Source organism: Sinocyclocheilus anshuiensis, unplaced genomic scaffold, assembly GCF_001515605.1.
Source record: "Sinocyclocheilus anshuiensis isolate Anshui unplaced genomic scaffold, SAMN03320099.WGS_v1.1 scaffold3274, whole genome shotgun sequence".
NCBI classification, from domain to species: Eukaryota; Metazoa; Chordata; class Actinopteri; order Cypriniformes; family Cyprinidae; genus Sinocyclocheilus; species Sinocyclocheilus anshuiensis.
The window spans coordinates 667,535-680,114 of record NW_015537940.1 but is presented as its reverse complement, the minus strand read 5'-3'; the positions used below and the strand labels follow the sequence as shown (position 1 = coordinate 680,114).

At 37.5% G+C, this 12,580-nt stretch overlaps 1 protein-coding gene across 3 annotated transcripts in view; it reads right to left on the bottom strand.

Annotated features, from left to right (window-relative positions):
* Positions 1 to 12,580, bottom strand: part of LOC107663405 (semaphorin-6D-like) — a 173,899-nt gene that overhangs the window by 39,575 nt on the left and 121,744 nt on the right. For all 3 annotated transcript variants that reach the window (XM_016453628.1, XM_016453637.1, XM_016453645.1), the window contains 9 exons: positions 8,992 to 9,106; positions 8,473 to 8,530; positions 6,690 to 6,746; positions 5,833 to 5,934; positions 1,464 to 1,554; positions 1,067 to 1,189; positions 894 to 982; positions 410 to 627; positions 132 to 263 (listed from right to left, as the gene is read on the bottom strand). In XM_016453628.1, coding sequence (XP_016309114.1) covers positions 132 to 263; positions 410 to 627; positions 894 to 982; positions 1,067 to 1,189; positions 1,464 to 1,554; positions 5,833 to 5,934; positions 6,690 to 6,746; positions 8,473 to 8,530; positions 8,992 to 9,106 — 985 coding nt within the window. The remainder of the gene's footprint in view (positions 1 to 131; positions 264 to 409; positions 628 to 893; positions 983 to 1,066; positions 1,190 to 1,463; positions 1,555 to 5,832; positions 5,935 to 6,689; positions 6,747 to 8,472; positions 8,531 to 8,991; positions 9,107 to 12,580) is intronic.

The window sequence follows — 12,580 nt, the reverse complement described above, 5'->3', positions numbered from 1 at the left end:
CTCTATATTTTAAATTTAATTTATATTTATATATATATATATATATATATATATATATATTATTATAAAAGCATTTACTAATATTAGTATCAACTGGATTGTTCATATTGTGATACCCCTTCATGACTTACCGTGGTTTGGGCACCATTTCATCAGGAACTGGCGTCCAGGCCAACTCGCTGTTTCGCTGCTCCTTAAACTTTCCATTAAACGCTTTCTCTATGTCATCCATGTAGAACGCACATACGGCAGAACCGGTGATGCTGAGGAGATAAAAGCTCTGTTGGATGTTTTTTTTTCTTTAAAAACAAACTCTTATTCCAACAAACAAACTATTCATAAACAAACCAAATGGATTGGATTTAAATAAATGAAGACAGTCAAATCGTATTGTGGTGAGACTCGGTACCTGTTGGCTTGAGTGGTAAAGACGCTTAACACCGCAGGCCTGTGGTTGATCTGCATGACATTGGTTAATGACTGAAGAACGTCAAAGTAGAAAAATGAATCGCCCGGAACCGAACAGTTTAACCGGGCTTTCAGGAAAGACGTCCAGTAGCGCTCTAGAACCCTTGGAGAGCCGCCATTATCATTCTTACACACACGAGCGACCCGAGAGAACACCACCTGGTGTAAGTAAATGAGACATAAGAAAAGTAAGGAAGTGCGAGACATTTTTCAAATGTACATGGGCAAATAGTTTGTTTTAAGCATAGTTAAATTGTTAGGCTTTTTCTAAAAACAAGAAAAAAAAATTAAAGTGTATGCAATTTTGCTTCAAGTTAATTTATATTGTTTTAAGGATGTTTACATATTTTTTTTGTGGAAAGCCAGACAAAAATAACTATATATTTTTTTGCAGGATACTGAAGAAATGAACTGAAGTGTCTGACCTTGCCAAGGGTGGTGTACTCTACTGCAATCTCACTGAGGAAGAAGTAGATGTAGTTCCCGTACTCAATGGCATGAAGAAAATGAGGCTCTAAATAAACCAAGACATGATTAAAAACAAGAACTGAAATTATACAGAAAATAAATGTAGGTAGCTGAATAACAGCAGACTCACCTCGAAGCCATTTTGAGTCGTATTTTACGGTACGCAGGACAGGACTACTTTCTCCTAAACTTCGGTAAATCACTGCATCACTTGCTAGAAAATCTGTCATTGTGGCTGAATAAAAGTCACCGCCTGGGAAGTGAGGTGAGAAATAAGTATGGATAAATCAAAACAACACGAACCCCACAAAGAAGAGCTCAGTTCAGTTCAGTGTGTATATGGCACAAAGAGAAAAAAGAGAGACGTGTCTCATCTCCCTCATGTCCCTTTTGAATCTCTGTGCTTCTGTGATCACTGCTGTCTCACTGCGACTTCCAGCGCTTTGTAAAATGTCAGTAGAACACTAGTGAGATTATAGGAGATTTCGTGTCTTCCTCCCCAGACGGCTGGTGCTCTGCCAACTCACCGGCAAACAGGCCAACGTTGGACTGGCGGGATTCGAAAGGGCAACGGGCTTGACCGACCACCTCCTCTCCGTCCTGCTCCAAAGACGACATCTGACCGGATAGAGGAAAAAAAAGCTCCCTTACACACAATGAGCCAACTAAAGAACCCTAGAAATAGAGCACTATATTCAATGTCTATTCAACTTCTTGTTGATTTGGACCCCATTGACGTTCAATGTTTGGGCAAAAAGAGGTGAGGGCGAGTAAGTGACTGAACGTAAATTTTTTGGGTGAATTGTCCCTTTAATATTGTAAATTCTGATTCAGAATCTTTTGAGAAAAGAGCTGTGATGCATTGGTGAATCGTTTACAACTACAATGAAATATATTTGGTTGTAAAACTATTTTCACTCTGAAACTGCTGTTAAATTTCACAAATAATTCTAAGTACGTTTCTTGTAAAACACTCCAATAATCTTTATTAAAAATGCCGAAAAACCTTTCCTTGCAGTGTCATTATAAATACCATTTAGGTCATGTTTTAAATACTGGTTGGTGGTTTTTGCACAGACTTTTGGGAGCTTGTAATCCAGTGTTGTATAAATGTGGGCCGGTGGGCGGTGTGTGTTCCATAGTTGTTTTGTTTTGTTTCTCTTTGGGAACTGTAGGTGTGAACAGTGTGCCAGTTTCTCTTGTTAGTCAGAGGCAGAGCAGAAGCTCCCGACCTGTGGTGTTCACAGAAAAAAACAGCGTGCTAACTGCCTTTGTTGGGTGACGCACACATATGTGTGTACAAATCCACACAGATATTAACCCTGCAGGGCTAGAGACGTCCTCACAAAGACGGCTGGATTACACACACGCACAAACACATTTAGCAGTGCAGCTGAGAGGGTCCTATGGGCATTCTGGTATTCAGGGTCACATTGTGTGCCATCCCTACCAGATTAACACCTACTGAAGCTCACCAGCACTTACACCGCCCTGTAACTCACAGGGATAGAGGGGAATTAAAGCTGGAACAGCACTGGATTGGTTCTATGTCAAAGAGTGACTATCTATACCTCTATTGAGGAAAGTGTGCCTGTTTGTTGTTTAATGTGTCTGTATAACACTTTAATAGAAATATGAATAACCTAAACCTTACTCATACAGGAACGAATGATAAAACACAGCAAAAACAGTGCTAGCAAAGCACCAATATAAAAATTTAGTCAGATAGTGATAAGATAGTGGTAAGTGTAATTAAAATTTATACAAGCAATAGATGAATATATGAAAATATGAGAGCATATGCATATAAAAAAAAAGAAAAGAAAAATCAGATACCTATATTTATATATACATATATATATATATATACACTGAACAAAATTATAAACGCAACACTTTTGTTTTTGCCCCCATTTTTCATGAGCTGAACTCAAAGATCTAAGACTTTTTCAATGTACACAAAAGGCCTATTTCTCTCAAATATTGTTCACAAATCTGTCTAAATATGTGTAAATGAGCACTTCTGCTTTGACGAGATAATCCATCCACCTCACAGGTGTGGCATATCAAGAATGGGGGCAAAAACAAAAGTGTTGCGTTTATAATTTTGTTCAGTGTATATATATATATATATATATATATATACACTATAAAACTAATATCTCAGCTGATAACACATATACATGCCTCTCTAAAGAAAACCTACATTACAGATGCTTTTGGTGCAAGAATCTTTGAATAACAAACAGACACTGGGAAATAAGCATGTACAAATAAATATCCAATATTGACCAAAACCGATAAATTCTAAAAAATCTTTTAATATCTCAGCTGATAACCGATATATTCTGCCTCTCAAAAGAAAATCTTCATTATGGATACTTCTGTTGCAAGAATTCTTGACTAACATAAACAGACATCGGGGAAAACATGTTATAATAGTCTAAAATGGCAAATTTTACTTTTCCAAAAGTCTCAAAACGACTATTTCTCCTCAACCTCTCTTTGCAGTTTTCCAGAAAGTTCTCCACAGTAATGTGTAACCTCGCGAGCTGTGATTTGAGAGTGAAGGAATGCATGAGAAGACGAGGCAGAGGAACTGAGTGACATGATTTGCACGACGTGATATATCGTCCTTCTCCAGGGCTCTAACAAACTGGCCTTCTCCTCGGAGAGATGCAGAAAAACGAGACGGTGAGTGAGAGAAACGGAGACAGACAGAGAGAGAATCGCAGGAGGAGGAAAGCGAGGGATATGGAGGGAAGATGTCTTCAGGGTAAGGTGCATAAATCAGGATCTCCAAAGAGCCTCAAACGGAAAAATTGAGAGCAGAGCCTCATCCGTGAGTTAAGCTGACTCCCTGCTGGCCTCCTCCAGAGTTTAGTCAGATTTACATGCTCTCTGGCAAACAAGCACACGGGCACACACACACCGCTCAGGAACTGGTCTGCTAATGTTGATGGAAACCATCAATCACAGGACAGGCCTAATTCTACATCAAACTAGTGATATGTTGCCTATTTGTGCAGGCAAACAAATTCCTTGAGATTCTTAAAGATCATTATTTCACATTTTCGAGTGAAACAGAATACTTTACTGGGAGGGACTTAAAGGTGCAATATGTAAGATTTTTTTATTAAAATATCCAAAAACCACTAGAACAGTGTTATATATTTTGCTGACGTGTGTACTTACATTATCCCAAATGTTTCGAAGAATGTTTAAATCCAGAGAAATAAGCAATTTTAACTAGTGACACGGACCTTGTCCATCGTGTCATTGCGTTGCATGCCAATGACATCATACACCCTCGATTTCCGGTTTTGTTTTGTAGAAAACATGGAAACACCAAAGACGCTTTAATATGTTGTGCGTTTTATTAGACAGGTGACGACCGGACAGTATTAGTATTATAACAGAATTTTCAAACGTATCTAGTATGATAAAACAGTGCTGCTTTACCCCACATACGCACCACCGGAAGGAGCGGAAGTGCTAAAGTGTGGCATAATAAAAGCTCAGCTGCTTTCGAGCCGTGTGTCACTCTCGTCTCTCATTAGCAATTGCTTCAGCGGCCTCGTTTCGCTTCGATGGCTTTCCGCCTCACTCTGCTTCATACTACGATGTTAATAAATCTTTAATACATTAGCTCATCCATGAACATGATTTCTGCCTGAGTCCCGTCGGATTGCGTCAGCTGTGGGGATGAAGACGACAACTCCCATGATTCCACACGCAGTCACGGCGTCATCAAACTACGCCTTTGTTTGTTTTGAATACGCGCCCTCTAGTGGTGAAAACTTACATATTGTACCTTTAATTTTGCCAAGTGTGATTTGACTGGATTGGTTAAAAGTTATGAAAACCTATGATATTATTGGTTAATTTTAATGAAAAATTAATACCAGGGACATTTTAAATAGAAACTAAAAAGGGTCATTTTGATTTCAAGCAGTCTTTTAAGCAGGATCATCATGAAAAAAGAAAACATAATACAATTATTTTAAAAAGCTATTAGCAAATAGGTAACAATTGATCACTGACTACTACATGAGCTAGAAATTTAAATTTTGAAGTCACTAGGGCTTCTTTTTAAATAAATGTAAAATTACTTGTGGTTCTCACATCTGACAGTTCTGGCAATAACAGCAATCGATCATCTGAGCAAATTATAAAGTCACATGACATTTTTTTCCAATTAATCTAGGAATTTATTCAGTAAATGCATCTCTATCATAGTTTATATGCACACTGAATAAATAATAGTAGTCTGTCATCTGAGTGAAATGATAGCAGCCAATCATATTAGTGATTTATTCAGTCACATGACCTGAAGCAAAGTCCCATGATATTTTGGACATGCATCTAGGAACTTATTCAGTAAATGCATTTCTATTGTAGTTTATGTGCATGTCTTCTCATTGACTAAAACTTTTATCCACCTTAATTTTTAATGTCCATTTTAATAATTTTATTTACCTCTTGGTGCTTACATCCAGCATTTTTTAGGCATTATCCCAAAATACACATAAACTCGGTTAATGTCTCACTAACATGCGTTAACATTGCTCATTGCATCTGCAGAAAAATGCTTAGTTTCACCAACAGCCAGGTTTGGTGGGAGAACACAGAACTCCCTCACAGCAAATTCAGGTTGCAAACAGGTGTGACAGGATATTAATTCATTTCTGAGAAGGAGCAGGGTATATAAATTTTTTGAAAAGGCCTAATATCCAAATTAATTTTAATGCTGACAAATTTAGGTAAACGTGTGCATTTAGACTGTCAGTTTTGATTCTTTAAAGGGAAGCTTTAGAAGTCTGCGCATCTGTAGGAGGTGTTTACAGTGCGTAAGTATGTGTGTGTAAGTGTGTGTCAGAAATAGACTCATCATACCTTGTAGTTGCGACATGTTGGGTTGAACGCATTGGTTCCACATGCAAAGAGAGTTTCATCGTTACGTGGCACCAGCACTTTGATGTAGTTGTAACATTCATCCTGTGAAAGACAAGACACTGGCTTTTACTCACACTATATATAACTCCTGATTGACACACACACACACACACACACACACACACACACACACACACACACACTGACTCATCTTGAAGCTTACAGCGAGCATCATTACGGACTCTCTTTTTCCCTCACTTCCACATACACAAATTACCATAATCCCTATGCTGAGCTCCAGGATCTGACTCACTCCCTGCAACTCAGTCTTCAACCAACAATGATATTATAAAGCCTGTGTGTGTTCGCAAATCTACATGTATATGCAGCCACCTGTGGAGAATCACTTAGTCTTGGCCCAGACCATCTACTGACCATACATACTAACCACAACACAGGAAAGTGCCTTCTTGATCTGGCAAGGTCTAATCTGATTGGCTGCCTTGACACAATTTTTAGGAATAAGGACAGTTTTTTTCTTACTGATAATTATTTTCATGTTATGGCCAATAATTGATAAACTGTCCATATAAAAATTCTACACTAATTTGCCTAATTACATTGAAAATAAAACACTAAAACATCCAATAAATCATTTTAAATGATCTATATGTCAGTCATGTGGTCTCTTCCTGTCTATGTTGGTCGTTTTTTCCCAAAATAAGCTGCAATGTGGACCAGACCTGCCGTTTAGATGAAAGTCTGGCTATGCGAGACTAATGACCACTAAAAGCACCAGTTGCTGACTTCTATCACAATTAAAGGGAGGAAGTGAAATAAAAGGGCTGTGTACTCACGCTGTTTTTCCCCCTGACTGTGCATTTCTCCACATCCTTTGTCTTCCATGTCAGTTTCTGCCACACAAACAAACACACAATCATGGGCTCATCGCTATTCACAACAGCTGCAAAGGGAAAATTTCATTTACTTCAATAACATAATAAACACATAATAAAAATAAAAAGGAGGAAAGAGAGTTAAACAATGAGGACTGAGCAACAAGAAGAAAGAGAGAGAGAGATCCCTGAGGTTGTTAACAAGCTGTGTTCAAGAGTGTGATTGTGCGTGTGTGTGTGTGTGTCTGGGTGCTTGCTGGTGTCATTAGGTCTGGTTGTATTGCAGAGATTTACTGGGCTGCCCCATGTCAGCCCACCCAACAGGAACAACAGGCAATCAACACCCACACACACATACAATGACAAGCTAAAAACAACACTCTCACTAACACAAATATTTGCTGCAGTGACATCTTACTCTCAACAGTTAAGATATTAATGTCAGAGAGACCCAAAAGACAAAAAGCAGAAAGCGATCTCTCCATGTGCAGACGGGTTCATCAACACTATTACATTCGATTGGATTACTGTCATTAACAACAACATATGATGGAATACAGTTTGATGATGGAAAATTTATTTTGCTATTTAAAACAAATAAGTATATATACTTTAACATTCAGAACTCAAGTTAATTGGTCTCTTAGGAGGGGGGAAAAAACAACGTACCTTGAATAAGGTACAAAAAGCTATGAAAAAAGGTACTTTTTCTTTTCAACAAACGGCAAGTGAAAGCAGAAGCTTAACCTTTTGAAAATGTTGTAAGTGAACCTCAAGCTAAACTGTATATGAGCAGTTTTATTTTCCATTCATTTTATATGAAGCCTGCAATTCACTATTATGAACATTTAGTAAATAATAAATAAACAAACTGGGGTTTGAACAGGGTTTTGGGACAGTTAAATGTAAAAAAAAAATATGTTTGGGTGATATAATATTGATATAATATACTTTTTGTAATTTGTTTTTTAATAATTAATAATTAGTTATGATATTGCTGTATAATTTTAGTTGTTTGATAGAGAAGGTCAAGAGTTCTGATGTGGAACAGACCAAAATGCCAATATTTTACCATATTTTAATGAGGCGATAAAGGCATTTCATGTGTTTAAAACGAGTTTGTTTTAATGCCAGCTTACTTTTTGTTATAATTATATTAATTATTGTTATAAGTTATAATCATTGCATTTCATTTGTTATATGAAATTACATTAAAATAAAAAATAAAAAAGCACCAAAATATAGCATATTTGTTCAAATTGCCAACCGTGTACTGCAGTAAGCTACACATTTCAGCACAGGTTTTTGTGAAAAATAATTTAAGCTTGTGAAGAGGCTTTTCAATAAATGAAACTCACCTGCAATGAGCTTGCAATTAACCTATAGAAATCCTACAGAATGTACAGTAGCATATAAAGCATATTTAATACCAAGTGTCACACTGAGAGCAGAAAATGGTTCTGTAAAACTAAATTACGGCTGTTTTTTTGTGTTAGAGACCTTGACTAACATTTCAAGTGGACCTCAGGGAAAAATGGACAGTGCTATAAAAGTGTGGAATATGCGTCCTTTAACGCCACCATAAAGAGAATTAATCATTTGAAAAATGGGATTTCTGAATGGTCCTTCCCCAAAGACGAATAAAAGTCAATATTCCAACATCACGCATTCACAGCACTGATCTGAGAGAAAGAAAAACATTAGAGATGACTGAAACAGGAAGTTGAGAAAAAGGTGAGCTTACCTGTTGGGGGAAGATATGCTCCGCTGAAGCACTGAGGTTAATGGCAAAAACGTGATCTCTACAGAGACACAGAGAGAGAGAGAGACAGGAATGCCAATATTCTCATCAAGTATTAGGGCAAATGAGATTCTTTCTGCCAGTTCTTTCAATAAATAACAATACAGTGCCAATAACACCTTGAGCTGAAATGAAAGGGGCAGAGGACAGCTAAAACGAGAGCGAGAGAGCATGAGTGGTGAAGAGACAGACAGAGAGGAAATAGAAGGGGTGAGAGAGGTGTCAGAGAGCGAGCGAACATCCATCTGTCTGCAATCCTGGTCTGAATGAGACTGATTGGCCCAATCACACGACCCTTATCAATAGTGTGTGGGTCTTACTGCTGCAGGCGTCTGGATAAACAGCACTAGTGTGTACCGATCAGGAGGTCTGGAATTCCCAGTCGATGTTGCATCTTGAATCTTTTGAAATGTGTGTGGCTGTGGTGTTGTGTGAGTGTGAGATTGAACTGGCATGACATACCTTGCAGCAATGTAGACCATGTGATTAATCCGCAGCATCCTCTGAAAATCCAGCCCCAGTCTGGCGGTGTCGTTATCTGACATGTTCCCCTGGAAACTGGGATACAGGTAGGTGCCTTCATGAAAGAGAGAAAAGACTGGGTTAAAATCAGCTGGAAATGCTCACTGCCTACCATCTCGGTGTCAATGATGCACCTAAAGGATTATTCTTATTTTAATAGCAACATTTTTTCTAATTAATTTGTTAACAGCAAATAAATGTGTACATTTCATCACATTGTATCTATACTTCTTAGGACTATTCATACAATTTTAATAATAACATTTTGGGTGGTCAAAACATTAAAATTTTTTAATCAGTATTCGGCTAATTAGCCAATTTTCCAGTTAAAAATAAATAAATAAATACACTTGAAAATATTAATTTGTCATAACTTTTACAACAAAAAAAAAGACGACTAATAATCGTAAAAAATACAAAAAAAGTATTTAAAATTGTATTTCTTACTCCAAATAATATCTTATTGGCAAGTAGTTTGTTTTTCATATGCCCATATAAAAAAGATTTATGCTTAAAACATCCATGAAAGAATAGCAATTTACTTAATTAGCATAACAAAAATAAATACATGCATACACTGGTGACCAAAAGTTTGGAATAATTAAGTTTTTTTCATTCTTTTGAAAGAAGTCTCTTATGCTTATTCTTGACCAAAAATATAGTAAAAACAGTAATATTGTGCAATATTATTACTATTTAAAATAACAGTTTCTATTTGAAAATATTTTAAAATGTAATGTATTCCTGAGATGGCAAATTAGTCGAATTTTCATCAGCCATTAGAATTCGATTAGAAATGTTGAAAAATGTTGTTTTTGTTGTTGTTGTTTTTGCTGCCTAATATTTTTTTGGAAACTGTGATATACAACTGTGATATAAAATAAAAAAAAAAAAAAAAAAAAAAATACTTATATGAATACATATAAATTTAAGATATATTCCCTAAAAAGGGGACATAACACACACAGTTTCCATCTGCAAGCTGTGACATCGACATACATAAAACAGGAACAAAAACTTTATTGAATTAAATTTTATTTAATTTGTTTATAAAACAATCACAATCATCACTGAAATGCCAAGAAGAAACAAACACACTTGCACAACTCTTTGTTTCTGCCCCGGAGAAACAAACTGCATGCACTGTTCCCTTAACGCTGGGTTCTTTGGGAAGCTGAACAAGGTTATCTTTCCCTCACAACCAAAAAAACACACTTCTATGGGGACTGTTGATTTTGTGGACTAAAAACAAAATGACAAATCCTTCTCGAGCAAGTCCTGTGTAGCGCTGCCGACGACTTCCGTAACCCGAATGAAGCACGTTGATGGCCTGCTCTTGCTCTCGCTCTTGTTGATGAGTGCGCGCGCTCTTCCTGGAGAAGTGCCCATACAAGGAATTCCACCCTTTACGATGTCATGACGGGCCATGCTCGAAAAAAACTTTCCGAAACTAATATGAACCCTGAAGGAGTGTATTTGGCACAGAAGTCACACGTCCAACTTGTTTTTTGAAAATTTGGCCACGTTTAGCATGAGAATCCAACTCTTTAACAGTGTAATTAAGTCAGAACGCATGAAATAGCATTAGACCTCTCCTTTAATTCATATCTTATGCAATTTTGATAATTATAAGGACATTTAAATATTTTATTGGAAAACAAGACAGAAATTCTGATTAACAATATGTAGCATGGAGGTTTGATCAATTTATTTCTGTCTGGGGATCTTGATCAATAGAAAAATCAGCCCCCATACATCAAAAACTGTTTCATGTTTATAATGATACATATTACAGATCTCATTTTGCTGCAAGCAATGTTGATAAGTGTTTACACTCACAAACATCATCTGCTAATTAATCTCATTTACACTTAAATAGATTAATTTCTAGCACAATGTCAAAGATGAGTCATGAGTCACTTTGGCATGCTCTTCTTTCAGAGGCCGAGTGGGTTTTTAGACCCGCAGAGACGTCTACAATGACCTGCAGGGACCTTTAATTTGCAGGTCTGTTTGGAAAGTAGCAGCCACAGGGTGACAAATATGACCTTGGGGTGAAAAGAAAATCTGGCCGTTTTAATGATTCCTGTTACTACAGTTATTTATGAAGCTGTGTATTGTTAGAGTTCCTCCTGTGCTTGGCAGACCACAGGTGGCCGCAGCCGGAAACCGACGCTCGCTCTGATGTTCAGGAACCACAGTAAACAAACATGCAAGGGTTAAACTGGAGCTGAATCTTCACTCTCTTCTCAAAGACACTGACTGGGTAAACACCATCATCTGATCTCGGCAGGATCATCACTCAGTAAAGATCACCCAGAGTGTCTGCATCTCAACACAGAGCCAGAGCCAATGAACCAGTGATATGAGAAAGAAAATTCAATCCACACGACTCTCACAAGTCTGAAAATCACTGCATGAACTCACTGCATGAGAATATTCTAGAAATCTCAGCTTCGTTCTTTAAAATAATTCAAGATTATTCTACCAAACTGCAGTTATAAATTTTAAAGGCAGGAATACACTTTTGAAATATGTACTTAGGTTTTAAAACGTTAAGTATCATACACTCGCTGTAAACAGGCATCGTACACTAAACGACTGAGGATCACACACTACCAAATTTTCAAGTCGTTCTAAACTCATGCAGAAACATGCACCTCGTTGCTAGGAGAAGCATGACAAATAAAAACAGTGTGTTCTAAAATCGTCTCAAAATATCAAACATTTTTGATATATCTTACCCTATGTGATTTTCTGTGAAACTGTCAATTTCAACTGCCCAAAATGTGCTGACTGGCAGCTAGCATCAACTCCAGCAGACTGCAAATTGGGGCAAACATCTGGGCACTGTAGTGTATTCCAGCATATTTACTAACAGGTCTAATTCATATTTTTATTCTGTCAAGACTCAAATACTCTGGATGAACAAATAACCAAAGTTTGTAGGTACGCAGTCAGGTGAAACCATCAGGCCCGTTTATAACGGGGTCTACAGCTTATACTAAACCTCTGTTTCGTTTAGTTAAATGTACGATACTTGCATTGCCTTGGTCGTTGACGAGTGTCCGGATGCAGTTTCGGATGAAAGTCTTAATGGTTTCAAGGTTTTGGACTTGCGATCATGTTCTTTCGGGTTTGAAGAGTGATGAATTCCAAAGATGTTCTGACTCGATGGTGATTGGGAGTTTCTTCCCAGTGGAAAGTGAAAAAGAGCTAAGAGACATCAGCTGAGATCCTAGGATCTTTGGTGAATGGAAAGTCAAGGCCGAGGCCTGGCACGAACTTGGGGTGTCCTTAGAAGTCTAGCTCAGCGTCCCCATCTTCTCAGAATCTAACAGAACTGCAGACTGAAGGCGGGTCACTGATGTGAGGCCTTTATCTTCTATCGAGGTCACTCCTCTGGGATTTGAGTGAGCCAATGAGGAATGGTAACTTTGGAGGGAAATTTTACGACTCTTTGTCTCAGAGCATGGTATTTTGCATATGTAATTCGATTGGGTGTTGATGCAAAAACTACTAAAGATTC